This window comes from Poromitra crassiceps (genome assembly GCF_964638095.1).
Source record: "Poromitra crassiceps genome assembly, chromosome: 2".
Lineage (NCBI taxonomy): Eukaryota > Metazoa > Chordata > Actinopteri > Beryciformes > Melamphaidae > Poromitra > Poromitra crassiceps.
The window spans coordinates 17843966-17863872 of record NC_139624.1 but is presented as its reverse complement, the minus strand read 5'-3'; the positions used below and the strand labels follow the sequence as shown (position 1 = coordinate 17863872).

The 19907-nt window shown below is 45.2% G+C and overlaps 1 protein-coding gene across 1 annotated transcript in view; it reads left to right on the top strand.

The window, feature by feature from the left end:
• The window catches only part of tmem178bb (transmembrane protein 178Bb), a gene marked incomplete at both ends in the record, with an annotated part of 140839 nt that extends 123434 nt beyond the window's left edge, over nucleotides 1-17405 (top strand). The window contains 2 exons of the mRNA XM_083653734.1: nucleotides 10555-10692; nucleotides 17155-17405. Coding sequence (XP_083509860.1) covers nucleotides 10555-10692; nucleotides 17155-17405 — 389 coding nt within the window. The remainder of the gene's footprint in view (nucleotides 1-10554; nucleotides 10693-17154) is intronic.
• Between the last annotated feature and the right edge of the window lie 2502 nt (nucleotides 17406-19907).

The following is a 19907-nucleotide window of genomic DNA, read 5'->3' as shown; positions in this document are numbered from 1 at the left end:
CGTCTGCCACCGGGACATGTGAAGGCGGTGCTGTCCATTGTAGGAATGTAGTGAAAGCACCGGGCCAGAGAGCAGAGAAACCACCCTTTCTTTTATGCCTCCATGTTTTCAACGACACCCACACCCAAAGCTAGCCAGCCAGGATCAACATTAGCCCTGTTTCAAACCGGTCCCCATTACAGAAGTGGACTATATAGTGTGTCCGCCATTTTTTACTAGTGTCCGAATTCTCAAATGTTAATTTGACTCACTATATAGCCCCCTATAAAATACCCACAATACACTGCAATTTCTAGTGAACAGTGATGTACCCTACGTTTTCTCCCATATACCACAATGCAATGCAGTTGTGTTTACCAAAGGTAGAAGAAGAGTGTGGTGCTAGTAGTGTCCGAAACTCGTTTGATCGTTCCCCATATAGTTCACTATATGATAAACACTACATATAGTTCACTATATGATAAACACTACATATAGTTCACTATATGATAAACACTACATATAGTGAACTATATGATAAACACTACATATAGTTCACTATATGATAAACACTACATATAGTTCACTATATGATAAACACTACATATAGTTCACTATATGATAAACACTACATATAGTTCACTATATGATAAACACTACATATAGTTCACTATATGATAAACACTACATATAGTTCACTATATGATGAACACTACATATAGTTCACTATATGATAAACACTACATATAGTTCACTATATGATAAACACTACATATAGTTCACTATATGATAAACACTACATATAGTTCACTATATGATACACACTACATATAGTTCACTATATGATAAACACTACATATAGTTCACTATATGATGAACACTACATATAGTTCACTATGATAAACACTACATATAGTTCACTATATGATAAACACTACATATAGTTCACTATATGATGAACACTACATATAGTTCACTATGATAAACACTACATATAGTTCACTATATGATAAACACTACATATAGTTCACTATATGATAAACACTACATATAGTTCACTATATGATAAACACTACATATAGTTCACTATATGATACACACTACATATAGTTCACTATATGATGAACACTACATATAGTTCACTATATGATGAACACTACATATAGTTCACTATGATAAACACTACATATAGTTCACTATATGATAAACACTACATATAGTTCACTATATGATAAACACTACATATAGTTCACTATATGATAAACACTACATATAGTTCACTATATGATGAACACTACATGAGGAATAGTGAGTGAGTGAGTGAATGAATGAGTGAACCGTGCGGAACACGGCTATAGTCTCACGTGGTCAGACCCAATGTCTGACGTCAGCACACTTCCAGTGACGGAGGATCTGAATCATAAGTCCGAATTTCTGGGTTTTGCCAGAGGAAATCTGCTGGCTCCAATAGTATCATGGCAGAAATCCGGCTCTCTGTGTGCATTGGTGCATCATTCAAAATGTACCGCCCACGAGTTGCGCCACGCAAATAAGGAGGTCCGTGGTTGGTCAATTCATATGCCTGTCACGTTTGTTTTGGTCTGAGGGGGGCGGTCCTTAACCACTTTCCAAGAGCTGTGCACTAGACGTAGATACGTACCCATCTATGGCTGGGTACCAGACTAGGATCAACAAGTCAAGACTTCCTGTCAATGCTTTTCCAAAATAAAAGGATGCAGGATGAATGTAAAATGTATGGTCCGACAATGGCAAGTAAATCTGCTTTTCTGTCCCTCTTCTGATGTTAACTATTCTTTATGTTAACTCATTCACCGCCAATGACGTCTTTGACGTGTTATCAGCAATGGCCTTCCCCGCCAAGGACGTGTTTGACGTGTTTTTGTTTTTATTGGTGCAGCGCCTGCAGCAAACACTTGCCCAGCCTGTCACACAGACACAGGTCCCTGCCTTCAAAGGGTAGCCGACAGCACGCGATCAAACACATACCGCAGCTGTTGTTTTGAAATCTAGCAAGAGGAAAAGCAGAGAACGGGTAACGCTTCCTTGTGCAGACAGGAGAAACGCAATTGAAACGCCCTCGGCACGAGCTGGAGTCGCCTTCCTCTGTGCCAGCCAGGAGAAAACGGGAGAAAGTAATCAAGAGATGTGTTTGATCATCGGAGGAATGAGGAAATGATCGATCAGTTTGCGAGGGCGGTGAGGACGTGTTGAATAGCCGAGGGGAAAACGGGAACGATCAAATAGCAGAGTTGATAGGGAGACGGGTGTACCAGAACAAATCAAAAATAAACACAGGAACAGCTAGGCAGCAGCGGGCAGAAGGCACTCACAGCAGCCCGCTGTCCTTCTCAAGAGCTCTTCAGTTATGAAATCGCTGGGCTGCGTGCCCTCCAGTGTTGCTCCTGGCCAATCCCAGCGCCACAGGGCGTGGTTATTGCTTATCCTATGTTGGGTTAGAAATCTAAAAGGGGGATCGTGTGTGTGTGTGTGTGTGTGTGTGTGTGTCTGTCTGTCTGTCTGTCTGTCTGTCTGTCTGTCTGTCTGTCTGTCTGTCTGTCTGTCGGTGTGTCTGTCTGTCTGTCTGTCTGTCTGTCTGCACACTCACACCGAGTAAACTGTATTGTTGAAAGCACTTCATGTGTGTATATATATATATATATATATATATATATTTTTTTTTGTCATTTGTGTCCTAACGAATAATATTTACATGTCTGATGTCAATACAGTTCAAAATAAAAGAATTGGGAGTGAGTTATGCCTGAGATTGTGCCCTTTTACAAAAATGCTTTTTTCTCCCTTTTCTCTTCCCAGACAGGCTTTTTTGATGAACATGGGGTGTATAAAAAGGGTTATAAGTAGAGTACAGAACATGCTAAAAGCTAACTTTCTTTTTGGGGGTGAAAGTAGAGACTTAGATCTTCATTTCGAGGTATTGGACATCACTGTAGTCCTAGTACAGAATTTACTGTGGGTCTTGAAAGATGACCAAACATTATGGAAATACTTGGCCTGTGCCAAAAATGCCAGTCAGATATTGGCAGTGAATGAGTTAATCAACTATATTCTAAAGTTTAACTAATGAACCCTCTGGTTTCCCCAGGCTTCATCAGTCATCAGGATACTCTTCAAACTGGCAGCATTATCAAATTATATACTATATTGTAATAAATAGCCCGATTGATATCGATCAATATCACCCAGCCCTACCTTGCACCCTGGGTCATTTCTTAGACATCGTATTAGTGACCTGCAGCGCAGCTACAATTGATTGCAGAAAATTATTCAGCTCTCTAGCTTGGTGTCAGTCCCTCAAAGAGCAAGAGCTTATAGGGGGCACGGTGGCGCAGTGGTAAGCGCTGTCGCCTCACAGCTAGAAGGTCGTGGGTTCGATTCCCACCTGGGATGATGTGAGCGCTGAAGGAGCGCGTGCCCGTCCGCATGTCCTCGAGTGCCCACCGCCCGGGTGGGGTCGTCAAAAGGGCCTTTCTGTGTGGAGTTTGCATGTTCTCCCCGTGCCCCCTGGGGGATTCCTTCATATACTGTAGGAACCCCACACCAAAACATGCAATATCCTGGTTGCTGATGTGGTGCCTCCTCTGGTCATTAGGGGCGCCTGTTCGGAGGGAGGGGAACTCGTTGGAATAGCGTGATCCTCCCACGTGCTATGTCCTACCGGTGAAGCTTCCCCTGTCAGGTGAAAAGAAGCGGCTGGCTAACTGCCCATGTCTCGGAGGAAGCATAGAGCCAGTTTCGGCTCTCCCCAGATCGGCAGAGGGTGGAGCAGCAACCAGGATAAATACATTTAATTAGTGGGGGATAAAAAATCGGGGGGGAAATATATATAAAAAAAGAAAAGAAGCAAGAGCTCATTTCTAGAGCCGTCATTTTGCACTGACGTTCAACAAACATACAGGGAGAAATCCATCCTAGAAGAGGTAGGGCTAGAGATACCAAATAGCAGGGTGTGGCTGTGGCCACGATCATAGACACGTTCCAATGTTCACAAACTTGTTTGCTAGCTATATTTCTATGGCCATAGCAAACCTTTGAATGAAACAAGTTCACAGCCCTTCTTGTCGAAAGGTATTCTGGGGAATGTAGGAAGTCACTAACTTTAAGTATAAGTAGATGATGCAGATTGAGTGGAAACAATTGGTACCCCAAAAAGTCATTTACCACACTGGAAAAAAGGGGTACTGTAGTGGCTGGAAAGGAGGCTACAGTAAGGTACAGCGCTGTAGCTTCTTTTCAGTGTGGACATAACATAAAACATGATCATACTGTAGAATACAAGCTGAAGCACACAGGGTATGTTATTCTCCGTCTGAGAAACTAAAAGGTCCACACAGGCACCAAAAGCCATTTCCCTTTTATGAAATAGCTTTTCATTGCCCCATTGGTCCTGCAGCAGGAAATGCAATTAAAAAGGAATTGTGGCACAGGGCTGAACAATAGAAGCTATTAACCAAGAGAGAATGGCAGACAGAGAGCAGCGCCTGTCCTGTCACATGCTGATACAGTAAACAAATGAACAGTTATTATAAGGATTTAATGCAAACCTTTGTGTGGTTCTTTGGGGAACCTTTGGGTTGTGGTTGTGATCATCTGTGAAATGACCATCCCCCCCCCAACCCCATTTGTTACACTTAGGAAGTTTCAGGCCAGTTCCAGTCTGATTCTGAAATGTCTCTGGCATCTGGCCAAAACATGTAGGTTTCAGGAAAACAACACTGTCACTCTGACATGCAGTTATGTATTTCAATTGTCGAGTTTTGATTCATCAAAATAATTTTGGCAAACAAGGTGAATATGTTAGTGGGGATGGTAGGCTATGCTCTTCTTATCTTCTCTGTTGTTCTATGATTTAGGCTCAGAAGACAGCTGTGTTTCTTCTTCCTTTCATTCAAATCTTGCCTACTTGCAGTTTGAACTGTCAATGAATGAAAACTTAACTTAACTTAACTCATTGAGTGCCAGCCACTTTTGGAGAACGGACGCTCCCAGTGCCAGAGTTTCAGAGCGTTTTCAGTGATTTCTCGAGGCCCACAGAATATTGTGTGATATTACTATGTAAACACTGAACACGCACAAAGAACGATGAGACTCTATTCTATCATCTGCAAAAAAAAGTTTATTGATCCCATTTTCCGTTCTTTAGTTATGAGCCGGAGAAGATAGCTTGATTCATCCAAAAACAGCAATTTTTTTCTAGAAGCTGAGATAATTGGCCTTTTGTGAAATTAAACATTTCAAGCACATCACTGACTCTGAAGCTAATCTTTTCTAATGTAGTCACACCTCAAAAATAATTTCCTTCAATAAAACAGTTTAGGCCAGGGAATTCTGTTTGGCAGAATAATATTTTTAGCTACAACCAGCAGCGCTGGCCCCTGCGTGCGCTGCTGGTTGCAGCTTCTTGCTGGTCTTGATTTGCTGCTGGTGGGCATCGGATATTCTGGCTTGCGTTTGTCAATCCTGTCCTGCTGCCTGGGTCTGTCTGGGTGTTGCGTGCTGCTCTGCGTGCCCCCCCCCCCCCCCCCCCCCCCGCCCCGCCCCGCCTCGCCTCAACTGCACACTCCTCCTCCTGTCTGTGGTGGCTCTCTGCTGAGTTTGCTGTGCGCACAGTGAAGGGTGCGCAACATCCAGTTTTTTTACAGCGTTCCGCGTGTGTTTGTCACCGGCAACGATGCTTCCAGTTTGAGAATAATAACAACTCCACGGTGTGGATGTGCGGATGTGCTGCCGACACGGAGCGGCTCAATTGTGGGAGCAGATTGGCTGCTGCAGGCACAGCTGCAGTAACGTGCTTCAGCATATCGATGCATACGGATGCGATGCGATTTCCGTTTCCATAACGACTTCTTCTTTGTTTTTTCCTTGCCTTTCTGTTATGTGGAGAGCACTGTCGCCACCTAAGGGTTCTGTAAAATAGGTTATAGACCTCCAATAGCTACAATAGTTGTACCAGAGATGTATCAGGGATTGATCCACGTCCCACCGTCAAAAAACGCAATTGACGACAATCGTCGTCTTTGGCACTCTACGTCAGTATTTGAATTGACGACAGCTGTCGTCATTGGCATTCAATGAGTTAACTTGGTGAAGTTTGAACTGTCAATGAATGAAAACTTAACTTAACTTAACTTGGTGAAGTTTGAACTGTCAATGAATGAAAACTTAACTTAACTTAACTTGGTGAAGTTTGAACTGTCAATGAATGAAAACTTAACTTAACTTAACTTGGTGAAGTTTGAATTGTCAATGAATGAATACTTAACTTAGTGCAGTTTGAACTGTCACTGAATGAAAGCTTAATTTAGTCCAGTTTGAAGTGTCAATGAATGAATACTTAACGTAGTGCAGTTTGAACTGTCAATGAATGAAAACTTAACTTAGTGCAGTTTGAAGTGTCAATGAAGGAAAACTTAACTTAGTGCAGTTTGAAGTGTCAATGAAGGAAAACTTAACTTAGTGTAGTTTGAACTGTCAATGAATAAAAACTTAACTTAGTGCAGTTTGAACTGTCAATGGATGCTTAACTTAGTGTAGTTTGAAGTGTCAATGAATGAAAACTTAACTTAGTGCAGTTTGAACTGTCAATGAATGCTTAACTTAGTGCAGTGTGAAGTGTCAATGAATGAAAACTTAACTTAGTGCAGTTTGAACTGTCACTGAATGAAAGCTTAATTTAGTCCAGTTTGAAGTGTCAATGAATGAATACTTAACGTAGTGCAGTTTGAACTGTCAATGAATGAAAACTTAACTTAGTGCAGTTTGAAGTGTCAATGAAGGAAAACTTAACTTAGTGCAGTTTGAAGTGTCAATGAAGGAAAACTTAACTTAGTGTAGTTTGAACTGTCAATGAATAAAAACTTAACTTAGTGCAGTTTGAACTGTCAATGGATGCTTAACTTAGTGTAGTTTGAAGTGTCAATGAATGAAAACTTAACTTAGTGCAGTTTGAACTGTCAATGAATGCTTAACTTAGTGCAGTGTGAAGTGTCAATGAATGAAAACTTAACTTAGTGCAGTCTGAAGTGTCAATGAATGAATTGAATCTGAACTGATTTGTCTAATGCCAGGATCAGACTACACGATATTTTTTAGTCGTTCACGATGTCACCATGTCAGACGAGGCCATCATACTGCCATAAATTCATGACATGTCTTGGTCGGGAGACTGGCCACACTACAAGTTTATTCTCACTTAACACCGACAGAGCATCGTACGCCACCATCATCACGTCTTCTGCAGTCGTCAGCGAGTTCACAGGTCGTCGGGGAGGCGGACCTGTGAACGAAATCTCCCAGCATGCAATACATTGACAAGAAATAGCAACCAAATCAGCCTAAATAGGCTAAAGTGGCAGATAGAAATAATGTTTATGTTAGCACTACATGCAATTGTAGAACATTTCAATATTGGACAAAATAAAAGATTGAAATCCAAACACAACCCTATGTGAAACATATATGTAATCCAGGTGCTATATATATCCCTTGTAGAATTAACGTTATTTGGATGAGTGACAGGCTCTACTGTGATGCACTGTGATGTCCGCTCCAGCCCTTGGCTTACTTCATGTGCACGCCCACTATTTTCTTGCCCGCTGCTGCGAGATGAGAAGGAAGAGAAACGAGCAGGCAGCCGACTCTTCTGAGCCCATGTTATTTGTAGTGAGCAATGCCCATTGCCCAGGCATTAAACGCAAACATTTCTCTAAATGCAAATTAAAACACCCTGGCCTTTTTATCTCGTTTATTCTTTTGAGCGGAGCGGAGCGGTGAGTGCGAGCGGGTGAAATCTGTATCGAGCGGGGAGCGGTCTCCCCAGGACCTGATACCTGTCTTCCGGGGTGTCAAACTAGGCGAAACCATGTCCAAAAGACTGACATGCCAGTCTTTTCGTCGGGGCGTCGTGAGGCGTCCTAGACGTCCCGACTGGTCCCGACGCTGGTCTTTGATTATGTCACACTACAAGAGGTGAAGAGGCCGATCGTCGTCGCCGACGGTCATATTCGGGCCCGACGCTGAAAATCTGTCGCGCACGACCAAATCGGTCTATTATCGGGCTGAATTCGTGTAGTCTGAACCAGGCATAACAAACAGTGCCTGGCAAAGTGAGTTCTCATTCTGGTTGGCCTGCACCAAAGCAGCTACAGTATGGCGTGCATGCTAACGACGAGCAGGTGTAGCTGTCATCACCTTCAGCAGGACAGAGACATCACCCATGGACCCCCCAGACACACGGCACCATCTTGTCACACACCATGTTTCTATGCCGCAGCTTATCACACGTGGCACTTATCCATTTGCATGTATGTGTGTGTGTGTGTTTGCATCCTTCTAAAGACATGCTATCATGAGTAGCATGAGCTGAACAGCTCTCACACAAATACCTAGCGATTGATGTTGCGAATAGTGAGCTCAGCTCACAGGGCCTTGAGTTCAAAACAAATCTCTGCATAAAATTTGCATGCATAATGTACTTTTTGAGTTTGCTTTGAGGACAAACCTATAGTCAAGATGACAAATAATAATAATTCATTTGATTTCTATTGCACTTTTCATTTGCAGTACAATCTCAAAGTGCTACAGAAGTACAAACAAACAGGAGCATAAAAGATCAACCAAAACGAGAGCGTAAAAAGCATTAAAAGTCACGTAATAAACTGCCTAGAGAGGTGGCCTGAAGGGCCTAAAGACCTCAAACCTAAAGCACAAAGTGAAGAGAAGGCTTTGTTCAAAAGGAAAGGACACAGCTGGTAATATGTTCATGCCTGTGAGTAGGGCCTGTGAGTAGGGCAGCAATCCAATGATACATAACTGTCCTAAACAAAGCAAGGAGCAACTGGGTTTTGAAGCTTTAGTTCTCAGGGGTAGCCTACCTGGAAGAAGGAAGCCTTTCAGGAAAAGTTGTTTTTGAGCAGGTTTTTTCAGGTGAGGTGATACCACAATTCCCTTGGCAGAGAGGCAGCTACTTCAGCCTTGTGCTTTGCCTTAGGCAGCTGCCACCTTGGAAATCCATGGGTGTCCAATAGAAGAATCAATTTCAGTGAGAGATGGGTGAAGGCAATTGATTGTGAATACTTGGGTTCCAAAAGCTTCGCTGGTTTTTCCAACAGGTTCTGGCAGTATTCAATTGTGTCTTCAATAACCTAAGTGATCTGCTTGTGAACCTGTTACCATCTCCAGTTTATTTCTAAAGCCTGTGAGCGATTAGGGCAGTTCAGACTTAAAGGCCGGCTTTACCGTGGGGAATATGAATATATATTAATTCTTAAAAAATCTTAAATTTCGAATCCGTTGAAATTTTTGAAATTGCTTGTTCACAGCCAGAGAAAAAAAAAAAAAGGGCCAGGTGACGCGTTTCGACGCGAAACGCGTCACCTGGCCCAATTTTTTTTTTTTTTTTTTTTTTTTTTTTCTCTCTGGCTGTGAACAAGCAATTTCAAAAATTTCAACGGATTCGAAATTTAAGATTTTTTAAGAATTAATATATATTCATATTCCCCACGGTAAAGCCGGCCTTTAACTTGTCTCCTTGCCGCTCCATTTGGAGTCTGTTAACATGATGGGATGAAACAAAGACACACAAACACAATCTATCTGTGCAGTCCTCACTGTTCACACTACAGAATCATCTGTGCTGAGTGCCCCCAGCCTGGATTTAGAATAGTCTTAGTCTTAGAATCTGTGCTGTAGTGTGACCTTGGCTCAACACGGCGCACGTCCAGGTTTGGACTGTAAAGAAGACGCTGTGTGCGTTGAAACATCTGCACCTTATTAAATAAGTTCCCAGTGAAATCGTGTGCTTCAATCTACTCTTTAGGTTCAGGACAGAAGAACAGGTTGGTGGAGCTATTCCTGATTCATTTTGGGTATGTTATTTTAGGCGTTTTTCCCTCGGTAGGATAGGGCTAGTAGGGTTGAACAGGTAGCGTTTTGACATTATCACACTGGCTCACCTTGAATGTATCCGTACTGTATTCGTTTTCTTCCGTGGTTTTGCTTTTATTCTATCTCTCTCTCCCTCTCTCTCTCTCTGTTTATATTGCTGTGTGTGACCTGCAAATCTCCCCACTTCTCTCTGTCGGTCCTTTGCTGCTGGCAGGATAGGATGGCAGTGCGCTACAGCAAATGGAGAAGGGTATTTATTCACCCAGTGGGATGACGGGACAGTTTACCCAGGGGGCAGTTCTCAGTTGATATGACCTTTTTTTCCCCACTGCAAAGGATGTCCCCAAAGGAAAACTTTGTCAACATCTGTTTGACTCGAAGATCAAGTTTGCAGTCTGTTCATCTCACTTCACTCATTTCTATTGCAGCAAAACTGTCAAGCAGACAGACGGACCAACACTGTCACTACAACCTGTCATAAATGTTGCATGCACCTGATAATTTATAGAATAAAATATCACGATACTTGGCATTCGTGCGATACGATATACTGCCACAGAAAATATCGCAATACTATGCTGTATCGACCCGCCCGTAGCGTGTAATGGCTCATCTTGATGTGTTTTGCATCTCTCTCATGTCTCCATGCAGACTTGCGGCGGATGACGGCAGGCTTCATGGGCATGGCGGTGGCCATCATCCTGTTCGGCTGGTTGGTGGGCGTGCTGGGCTGCTGCTGGGACAGGGGGCTCATGCAGTATGTGGCCGGACTCCTCTTCCTCATGGGAGGTGAGTCTGCTCCAGCCTCGCTCACACAGGTCCAGTGGTGGGGGTCGTTGCTCAAAAAAGTAATATTACTTAATTACTCCCCGGAGAAAGTAACTTGTTACACTACTCATTACATTACTTTTGCGTTACTCTGCAACATAGCCCGAGATGTGAAGTAATGTGCATACACTATCTCTGCGCCTCAAAAGTTGTAGCTGCTGTTTCCCCCATCTGCCTCGAACATTGGTGCTGCAATGACTCTGATTGGCCTGAACCAACCAATTGTCACTCCTTTTTTTTTCATATTACTTCCCCCCCAGTTTTATCCCCCATTAGTGCTAATTTAAATTTATTTATCCTGGTTGCTGCTCCACCCGCTGCCGATCTGAGGAGAGCCGAAACTGGCTCCATGCTTCCTCCGAGACATGGGCAGTTAGCCAGCTGCTTCTTTTCACCTGACAGGGGAAGCTTCACCGGTAGGACATAGCACGTGGGAGGATCACACTATTCCAATGAATTCCCCTCCCTCCGAACAGGCGCCCCGAACGACCAGAAGAGGAGGCACCACCTCAGCGTGCATGTTGCATGTTTTGGTGAGGGGTTCCTATATGAAGGAAACCCCCAGGGGCACGGGGAGAACATGCAAACTCCACACAGAAAGGCCCTTTTGACGACCCCACCCGGCGGGGGGCACACGAGGACATGCGGACGGGCACGCCCTCCTTCAGCGCTCACAGCGTCCCAGGTGGGAATCGAACCCAGGACCTTCTAGCTGTGAGGCGACAGCGCTGCCACTGCGCCACCGTGCCTACCACTGCGCCACTGTGCCCCCTCCCAATCGTCACTCCTCATGCCTAAACCTAACCAATCGTCACTCCTCCCCGTCACTTCAGCCCATCCATTCTAGCTTTTAACAGTAAGCTGTTGTGCAATCGTGCGTGAAAAAGATCTGCACGTTTGATGTTTTTTCCATAATCCTGCAGATTCAATCGGATCCTGCAGATAATTGAATGATTTATGGAATAATGCAAGTAATGACATAGTGTTTGTTTAGCAACTGTAATGTGTGGACTTTAGCTCGGCCTTCGACACGGTCATACCAGCCCTGCTACAGGAGAAACTCTCCCAGCTGGGTGTGCCCGACTCCATTTGCAGATGGACCACAGACTTCCTGACTGACAGGAAGCAGCACGTGAGGCTGCGCAAACGTATAACGGACTTTCAGGACTATCGGCACCGGTGCCGCCCAGGGAGGTGTCCTCTCGCCATACTTATTTGGACTGTACACCAACAGCTGCACCTCTAGTCACCTCTAGTCACCTCTAGTCACCTCTAGTCACCTCTAGTCATCAGTCTGTCAAGCTCCTGAAGTTCGTGGATGACACCACCCTTAGGCGGCGTTCACACACAACGCGCTCATTTGAGCTGCCAGCGTCTTTCTGCAATTCATTCTCTATGTAAGGACGCGCTAAACGCGCTCCTCTTTCAAGGAACGCACCTGGCGTTTAAACGCTGGTGGCGTCTCGTCTTTTTGGCGGAGCGCTCTGGGCGTTTTTAAGCTGTAAAAAGTTGAACATTTGGAGGAAAAGCGCGCCGCTCGTCTTTTCACTCATCCTACCTTTTCTCATCCTCAACCTCTGCTGCTTCCAGAATTGGCAATAATCTGTAACCTTTCATGTTGACAGTGAACAACATCAAAAAGACAAAACCAGCTGACTACCGTCCGTGTGGTCGTTGTGTCCTGAACTGTACTGCACGCGACTGCAGGCGAAAACCAAACGAAGCACACACAAAAAACGCTCCGTGCGCTGTGTTTTGTGCACAATGGAAGCGCCCTCTCAACATGATTTCCATAGCGTTGTAACTGAAAAAAGCACGTTGGGTGTGAATGCCGCCTCATACGACTCATCTCAGACGGAGACGAGTCTGAATACAGGCAGGAGGTTGACCATCTGGTGACTTGGTGCAGTCAAAACAACCTGGTGCTAAATGCTCAAAAGACAGTGGAGATGATAGTGGATTACAGAAGAAACCCAGTCCCACCTTCTCCCATCACCCTGAGTGACTCCCCAGTCAACACTGTGGAGGCCATCCGCTTCCTGGGATCCATCAGCAGCCAGGACCTGAACATCAGAGTTCTCACCAAGAAGGCACAGCAGAGGATGTACTTTGTACGGCAGCTGAAGAAATTAAAAGTGCCAAATGCCACGATGGTGCACTTCTACACCTCCATTGTTGAGTCTATCCTTACCTCCTCCATCACATGTCACTTATTCGTGTTAACACTTCCGGCGGTCACGGCGCGAAATACAAAAGAACGTCAGAAGAAGAGAGTTGTTTTTGTAGCGGACAGCACTGCAGGGGGTAAAACAAAGAACGTAGCCTACTACTTTGAGCTCGGTACACAGCAAGCAAGCAGAGTATCCACTGTTATCCAGGTCAGATAACGTTATCGTCGACAATGACGAGCACTTTCTTGTAAAACATACCTGGACTCCAACAAAGAAAGCTTCAAATGGTTTTCTCTCCTCCGAGCGCAGCGCGAGCCACTTACGTCTATAAGACCCGCAGACGTTAACGTAATTCCCTGGAATGCGAGAATTAACGAGCCAGTTACATGGTGTTGCATTCTTAGACATTGCCGTTTGCTTTTATTTGGTATGTTACATACAATTGTCTAAATTATTAATTAATTCAGAGTTGAATGATTTATGGAATGCAAGTAATGACATCGTGTTTGATTAGCAACTGTAATGTGTGGACTTTATTGGAGCAGCCGGCCTTTTTCTTTTTCTTGCCGGAAGTCGTCACACGACCACACAACCGGGTCAAATGGGCGTGGCTACATCAGGTGAATAGAAGCGCCTGCACCACTTAAAAATGACAAATCATTCACATTTTATTTGTTTTTTAATCAAAAAGTATGACTTGTGAAAAGTGAAGCTCATTAGCTGATTTGGATTGATGAATGAAAGTAGGGTGCGTGCACACACACGCACGCACGCACGCACGCGCGCACACACACACACACACACACACACACACACACACACACACACACACACACACACACACACACTCCTGTCATTTTCTCAGCCTCTAGTGGACAGTCAGTCAGTAGCAGCTGTGCATGGCAGAAAGCAGTTAAGATGGGCCTGGGATTAGTGCTGTGGCCTACGGTTGTATAATGAGCAGGCAATTAAAAAGCCAATTATGTTGCTTGGTAATAAAGGCACAAGAAATAGGATGGGGCAGATTACAGTGGCCACATCGTAGCAAAGCAGCCCACAGGGTCACACAGCTTAGAAAATAAGGCCACATTTAGAGCCGCTATCTCCACTGCATCTACAAAACCAAGTCCAAAGTAAAAGGGACTTATTTAGATAGAATAAACTGGACAAATGTTAACAATTTTGAATAGAATCTATTTAAATTAGGGTCATCACAGTGTCTCAGTGGCAAGTACTGAATTCTCAGAGCTGGAAGTTTGGGGCTTTGGTGGGTTTTCTGGGTGGTTCTGAGACTATATATATATATATATATATATATATATTAGGGCTGTCAGCGTTAACGCGTTAATCGCGCGTTAACTATCGTTCCTATTAACGCCACAAATTTTTTTAACGCGCGATTAACGCATGCACGTTCTGTGATGTTTGAGCCTTGGTCCGCGCCGTAGTTTTGGAAATCAGGAAGCAGTAACGTTGATAGCAAGCAGAAAGAAAGCTCTGTGAGCAGAGAAGGAGGAATAAAATGGGTATATTGGCAAGTTCAGCTTCAAATTGAGAAAGCATTTTGGGTGAGAGAGAGGGAGCGCGTCTGTCTCGTCTCACCGTGGCAGAGAGAGTGAGAGACAGACAGACGGAGAACGGGAGGGGGGGGGGGGGGGGGGGAGACAGAGAGGGAGAGAGAGAGGCAGAGAAAGCGAGACAGACAGACAGACAGACAGGCAGTGAGAGAGGGACCGACGGAGAACGGGAACGCGAGAGAGAGAGATACCCAGAGAGAAAGAGAGAGGGGGGAGAGAGCATGCACGCAACCTCTCCTGTCTGTGGCTGGAGAGATGTAGAGGATCGCACCAATTAACTTCACACAGTGCAGCCTGAGATATGTGTATTCCCAATAACTAGTAGCAATAATAACAATATTACCAATGGCCAAATACTTACCCATACGAATGATAGCTACCCATATTAATACAACAGTGCATATTTGCACAAAGCTCTCAGGTTTAAAGTAGCCTACCTCGGTTTAAGGTAGATTTAGAACAGGTTAAAAAAATGCGATTAATTTGCGATTAATCGTGAGTTAACTATGGAAATCATGCGATTAATCGCGATTAAATATTTTAATCGATTGACAGCCCTAATATATATATATATATACATATACACACATATATATATATATATATATATGTGTGTATATATATATATATATATATATATATATATATATATATATATATATATATATATATATATATGTGTGTATATGTATATATATATATATATATATATATATATACCGTAAATCCTCTAATAGTGACCGGGGCCTTTATTTACTCAGCCGCAGAGAGCCCCGGGCCTTTGTTGGAGCCAGGCCTATATTAGAGTAGAGGCCTTTATTTCTTCATATTAAACTCTCATGGACATACTCCTTTAATTTCCTGACTTTTATTGCAAAATATTGCAGAAAACCAAACACAAAGCAAATAAATTAATTTCACAGTTAAGGTAAGTTGTCTTAATAACGATCAGATCAGTAAACTGGAATACCACAGGTATTAGCAAAATATAACATACCCTGTAAATGTGCCCAATGTCACATAAAAACAAAACAAATGCCAGACTGGCCAGTTTTCAGCACAGTCAATAAGAATCAGATTCAGCTTCACAGTGACCTCACAGTGAAAATACGCCCTGTGGCAACAAAACAAATCAGAGAGGCCTGTATTGGAGGGAGGCCTTTATTTGTCCGTGCAGACCGTGCCCCCCGCCATTATTAGAGTAGAGGCCTTTAATGGAATAGAGGCCACTATTAGAGGATTTACGGTATATACACACACACACACACACACACACACACACACACACACACACACACACACACACACACACACACACACACGTACATATATGTTCCTAGATGTCACAGTGCTCAAATAAAGACTATAGTTTGAGCAAAAATTATGGAAAAATGAACGACATACCAATGACACTTTAAAGAGCCCATGTGACGTCTTTATTTGTCAGACAGACTCACAACTGGGCTTGAATGAGAGCTTTAAATTGCTGCTATCAAACATGTTCTCATAAAACATGAGTAAAGGTCATGAAAATGAGCCTAGAATAGGATATGCAGCAGCGCCTAGAATCCAATTTATTGTCGAGGCTGGCTAACTTCATGAGCTGACAACTCTGATAAAGTGATAACTGTGATAAAACTGCCATTCTGCAAAGGCGATCATAATCTAAAATATCATCTATCATCTATGGAAATACACCTTGTCAAACATCTTGATTAGAATGTGTCCATATGAGTGGAACCAATAAGTGAAATGTTGGACTTTGGCCGGTGGAATTACCAGGTTCAATTCCCGGCAGCAGTACTTCCGGCTTGGTCAGACATTCCTACAGAAACAATTGAATTGGCCGTGTCTGGTGGGAAGCCGCTGGGGTATGGTCACTGCACGAGTGCCTCCTCTGGTCGGTCGGGGTGCTTGTTCAGGGGGAAGGGAACTGGGGGGGAATGCCAAGTGCAATTGATGAGAAATCCGTCAAAAGAAAAGGGAAAAAAGAAAGATCAAATGCAGACATGGTGGTGAGCAGGCTAAGTGGGGGGTGGGCTGGATAGTGGTGAGCAGGCTAAGTGGGGGGCAGGGCTGGATAGTGGTGAGCAGGCTAAGCATGGGGCAGGGCTGGATAGTGGTGAGCAGGCTCATTTGGGGGGCGGGGCTGGATAGTGGTGAGCAGGCTAAGTGGGGGGCAGAGCTGGATAATGGTGAGCAGGCTAAGCGTGGGGCAGGGCTGGATAGTGGTGAGCAGGCTAAGTGTGGGGCAGGGCTGGATAGTGGTGAGCAGGCTAAGCGTGGGGCAGGGCTGGATAGTGGTGAGCAGGCTAAGTGGGGGGGGGGGGGGGGGCTGGATAGTGGTGAGCAGGCTAAGTGGGGGGGCAGGGCTGGATAGTGGTGAGCAGGCTAAGTGGGGGGGGCAGGGCTGGATAGTGGTGAGCAGGCTAAGTGGAGGGGCAGGGCTGGATAGTGGTGAGCAGGCTAAGTGGGGGGGGGGGCGGGGCTGGATAGTGGTGAGCAGGCTAAGTGGGGGGGCAGGGCTGGATAGTGGTGAGCAGGCTAAGTGGAGGGGCAGGGCTGGATAGTGGTGAGCAGGCTAAGTGGGGGGGCGGGGCTGGATAGTGGTGAGCAGGCTAAGTGGGGGGGCGGGGGTGGATGATTCCTTTAACGTCTGGCTCTCTTTGTTCCAGGGACCTTCTGCATCATCTCCCTGTGCACCTGCGTGGCTGGCATCAACTTTGAGCTGTCGCGCTCCCCGCGCGTCCTGTACGGCCTGCCTGACGACATCGGCCACGGCTACGGCTGGTCCATGTTCTGCGCCTGGGGGGGCCTGGGCCTCACCCTCATCGCCGGCTTCTTCTGCACCCTGGCCCCCTCCGTCCAGCCCCTCCCCCGGTCCACCTGCCCCAAGTCCCGACAGGAGAACGGCACCGTCTGCTAAAGCCACCAGAAGACACCGGAAAAGACCCCTGAGCGAGCGGAGACCCCCCGACACCCACAACAAAACAGACAAAAGCCAGTCCCATGGCTCCATCTCTCCACTCATCTCCTGGTTGCAGAACATTTTTCTTTTTTTAAGTGTGTGTGTGCGTGTAAAAAAAGAGGATGTCTTGATGATCTGCTATCTTGAAAATAACAGAAAAAAACACGAGAGAAATATTATCAAAAAATTTGAAGTTGTGCTTGTTTTGTTGTTGTGGAGCGGAGGCTGAAATGGCGATACCATGACAAGGCTTCTGCATGGGAAATGAAGAGAAGCGTTGCACAGGAACGAAGCCGAGACCCTGACTTGACTCCAGCTCGGAGAGTGAGGCGGTCATAGCAGAACAGTGCTACCATTAACACTGGTATGCTGTGACTCTAGACATCAATTAACCACCACGGTTGAAGGAAAAAACTGTTGAGAGTGTTAAGAACATGGCACATCTAGCTCTCCTCGTGGAGGTTTCTCATGGACCACGCGGCCTCTCCAAGCCTCCTGTGGGATAAACTAACGACCGGGACTAGAGATCAATCAATGTGACGAAAGCCTGGGATCATGCTCAGTGACCTCTGCGATCACGTTCAGTGACCTCTGGGATCACGTTCAGTGACCTCTGGGATCACGCTCAGTGACCTCTGGGATCATGCTCAGTGACCTCTGTTGACTTTCTAGCGTTTCAGCTTCTGAGGCCTCCTCCTCCAGTAAGTTGGACTGAGTGGACGAGTCAGCACTTCCAAGGAGATCCAGTAGCTCCGCCGTTGTACATTACTGTACAGAATTCCAGACAAAGTGACAACCAGGAAACTTCACGTCAGAGCATTTTCATTCTCGTGTAGAGCATTCCACTACTTTCCAAAAACCACCCCATGTCATCTTGCATTTTCTACATGCTCTTTCATTCAAAGTGTATTTTCCTTTTTATGGAAATTGACAGCCCGTCATTTTGTGAATGAACTGTCAACTGAGTGCGCGTCTGCAAGCGAATGCCGTGTTTGTTTGGTTTTTCCATTCTAGTCATAGCGGTAAGTGTGTGCGTGTGTGTGTGTGTGTGCGTGTGTGTGTGTGTGTGTGTGTGTGTGGTTATTTTGCAGTCTCTATAGAATACGTCAGTTGTAAAAAAAAAACCATATAATGACAAAGACAAGCCCTGCCTCAGGGATATATGAAGGCAGGCGCTTTGATGAACCGGAACCAAACAAATGGAGAGGTGCAGTATCCTGTTTAAGCAGAACCTGCTTCTGCCTTTCATCTTTATCCTGTTTAAGCAGAACCTGCTTCTGCAACCTGCTTCTGCCTTGTCATCTTTTTGGGGCTTCTCCCAGTAGACGGAGCTGACGGGGGCAAGCTGTATCCAGGAGTTGGGGGGGGGGGCATGTTCAACTCTGTACTGTGGCTGCCTTAAGCCAGTCTGGAAGGGGCATGTTCAACTCCGTACTGTGTCTGGAAAAACACCTTCCCACTTTATTCCTTGGGAATCTGTGAAGCGCTGGTGTTTCTCTGAGCGCGCGGGTTCTCCGGCTCTTAGTTGTAATTGAAGAAGTGTGCGAGACGTGGAGGGGTTTTCTGCAGAGGCCTCTTCTCGAGTCGAGGGCAAACAGTCGTTCTATCAATGTGTGCCGGGTTTAAAAAGGTGTCACCCGGCTCAGTCTAATCTAAATTTGCCTAAAGTGCAAGTTATGCTTGCGGGTTTCTCCTCACGGTGACCGGTATTTTTCAAAAACCAGAATCTTCTCTGCACATTCGCGTACATGGAGTTTTCAAATTTGGGATGTGCACGGCCAGGCGAAAACCCGCTGCACAAGACCGAAGGGGCGTGTCTGCTGGTGTGACATCACTTGGCCGCACGGACCCTCTCGGCTACATCAAGCATAATTTGCACTTAACAGTGCTTAAGTAACTTAACTTAACCTAAAGCCCCATTCAGCAACTTTTCCAAGTTTTGCTATTGGAGAAACTGCGCCGTCTGGGTGCAATAGTATCGATATCGCCGTTCAAAGTCAACAAAGCGCCAGAAAGCTCTATGTACATGTCAACACAGCGCCAGAAAGCTCTATGTACATGTTGTGACATCGGGTACTCACCACATGATCAAATAATAATCCATAGTTCCGTGAAACATCATTTTCGTAGCAAATCCTAATCGAGTTACTTCCTGGTTTCCAGGAACACAACGCTCCCGCTGTAGCAGCGATAATGGCGCGCGCATCCGAGAGCTTGGTTGTCAGGGGTCGCACTTCTCAGATTCCAGGCCGACGTGCTGCACTCTCCGCTCGGCAACACGAAGGCAGCTGGCTGCCTGCGGCTCGCTCAGCCACTAACCTCCCGTCAAAAGGCTCTTCCCGAGGGGAGCGCCACAACACATTGAATCCCACTCGATTTGGCGGCGGAACACGGCAGGATTGGCCAAAGCCCAATCCAGTCCCCAGAATTGTCAAATAAAATCATCGACATACTATGACC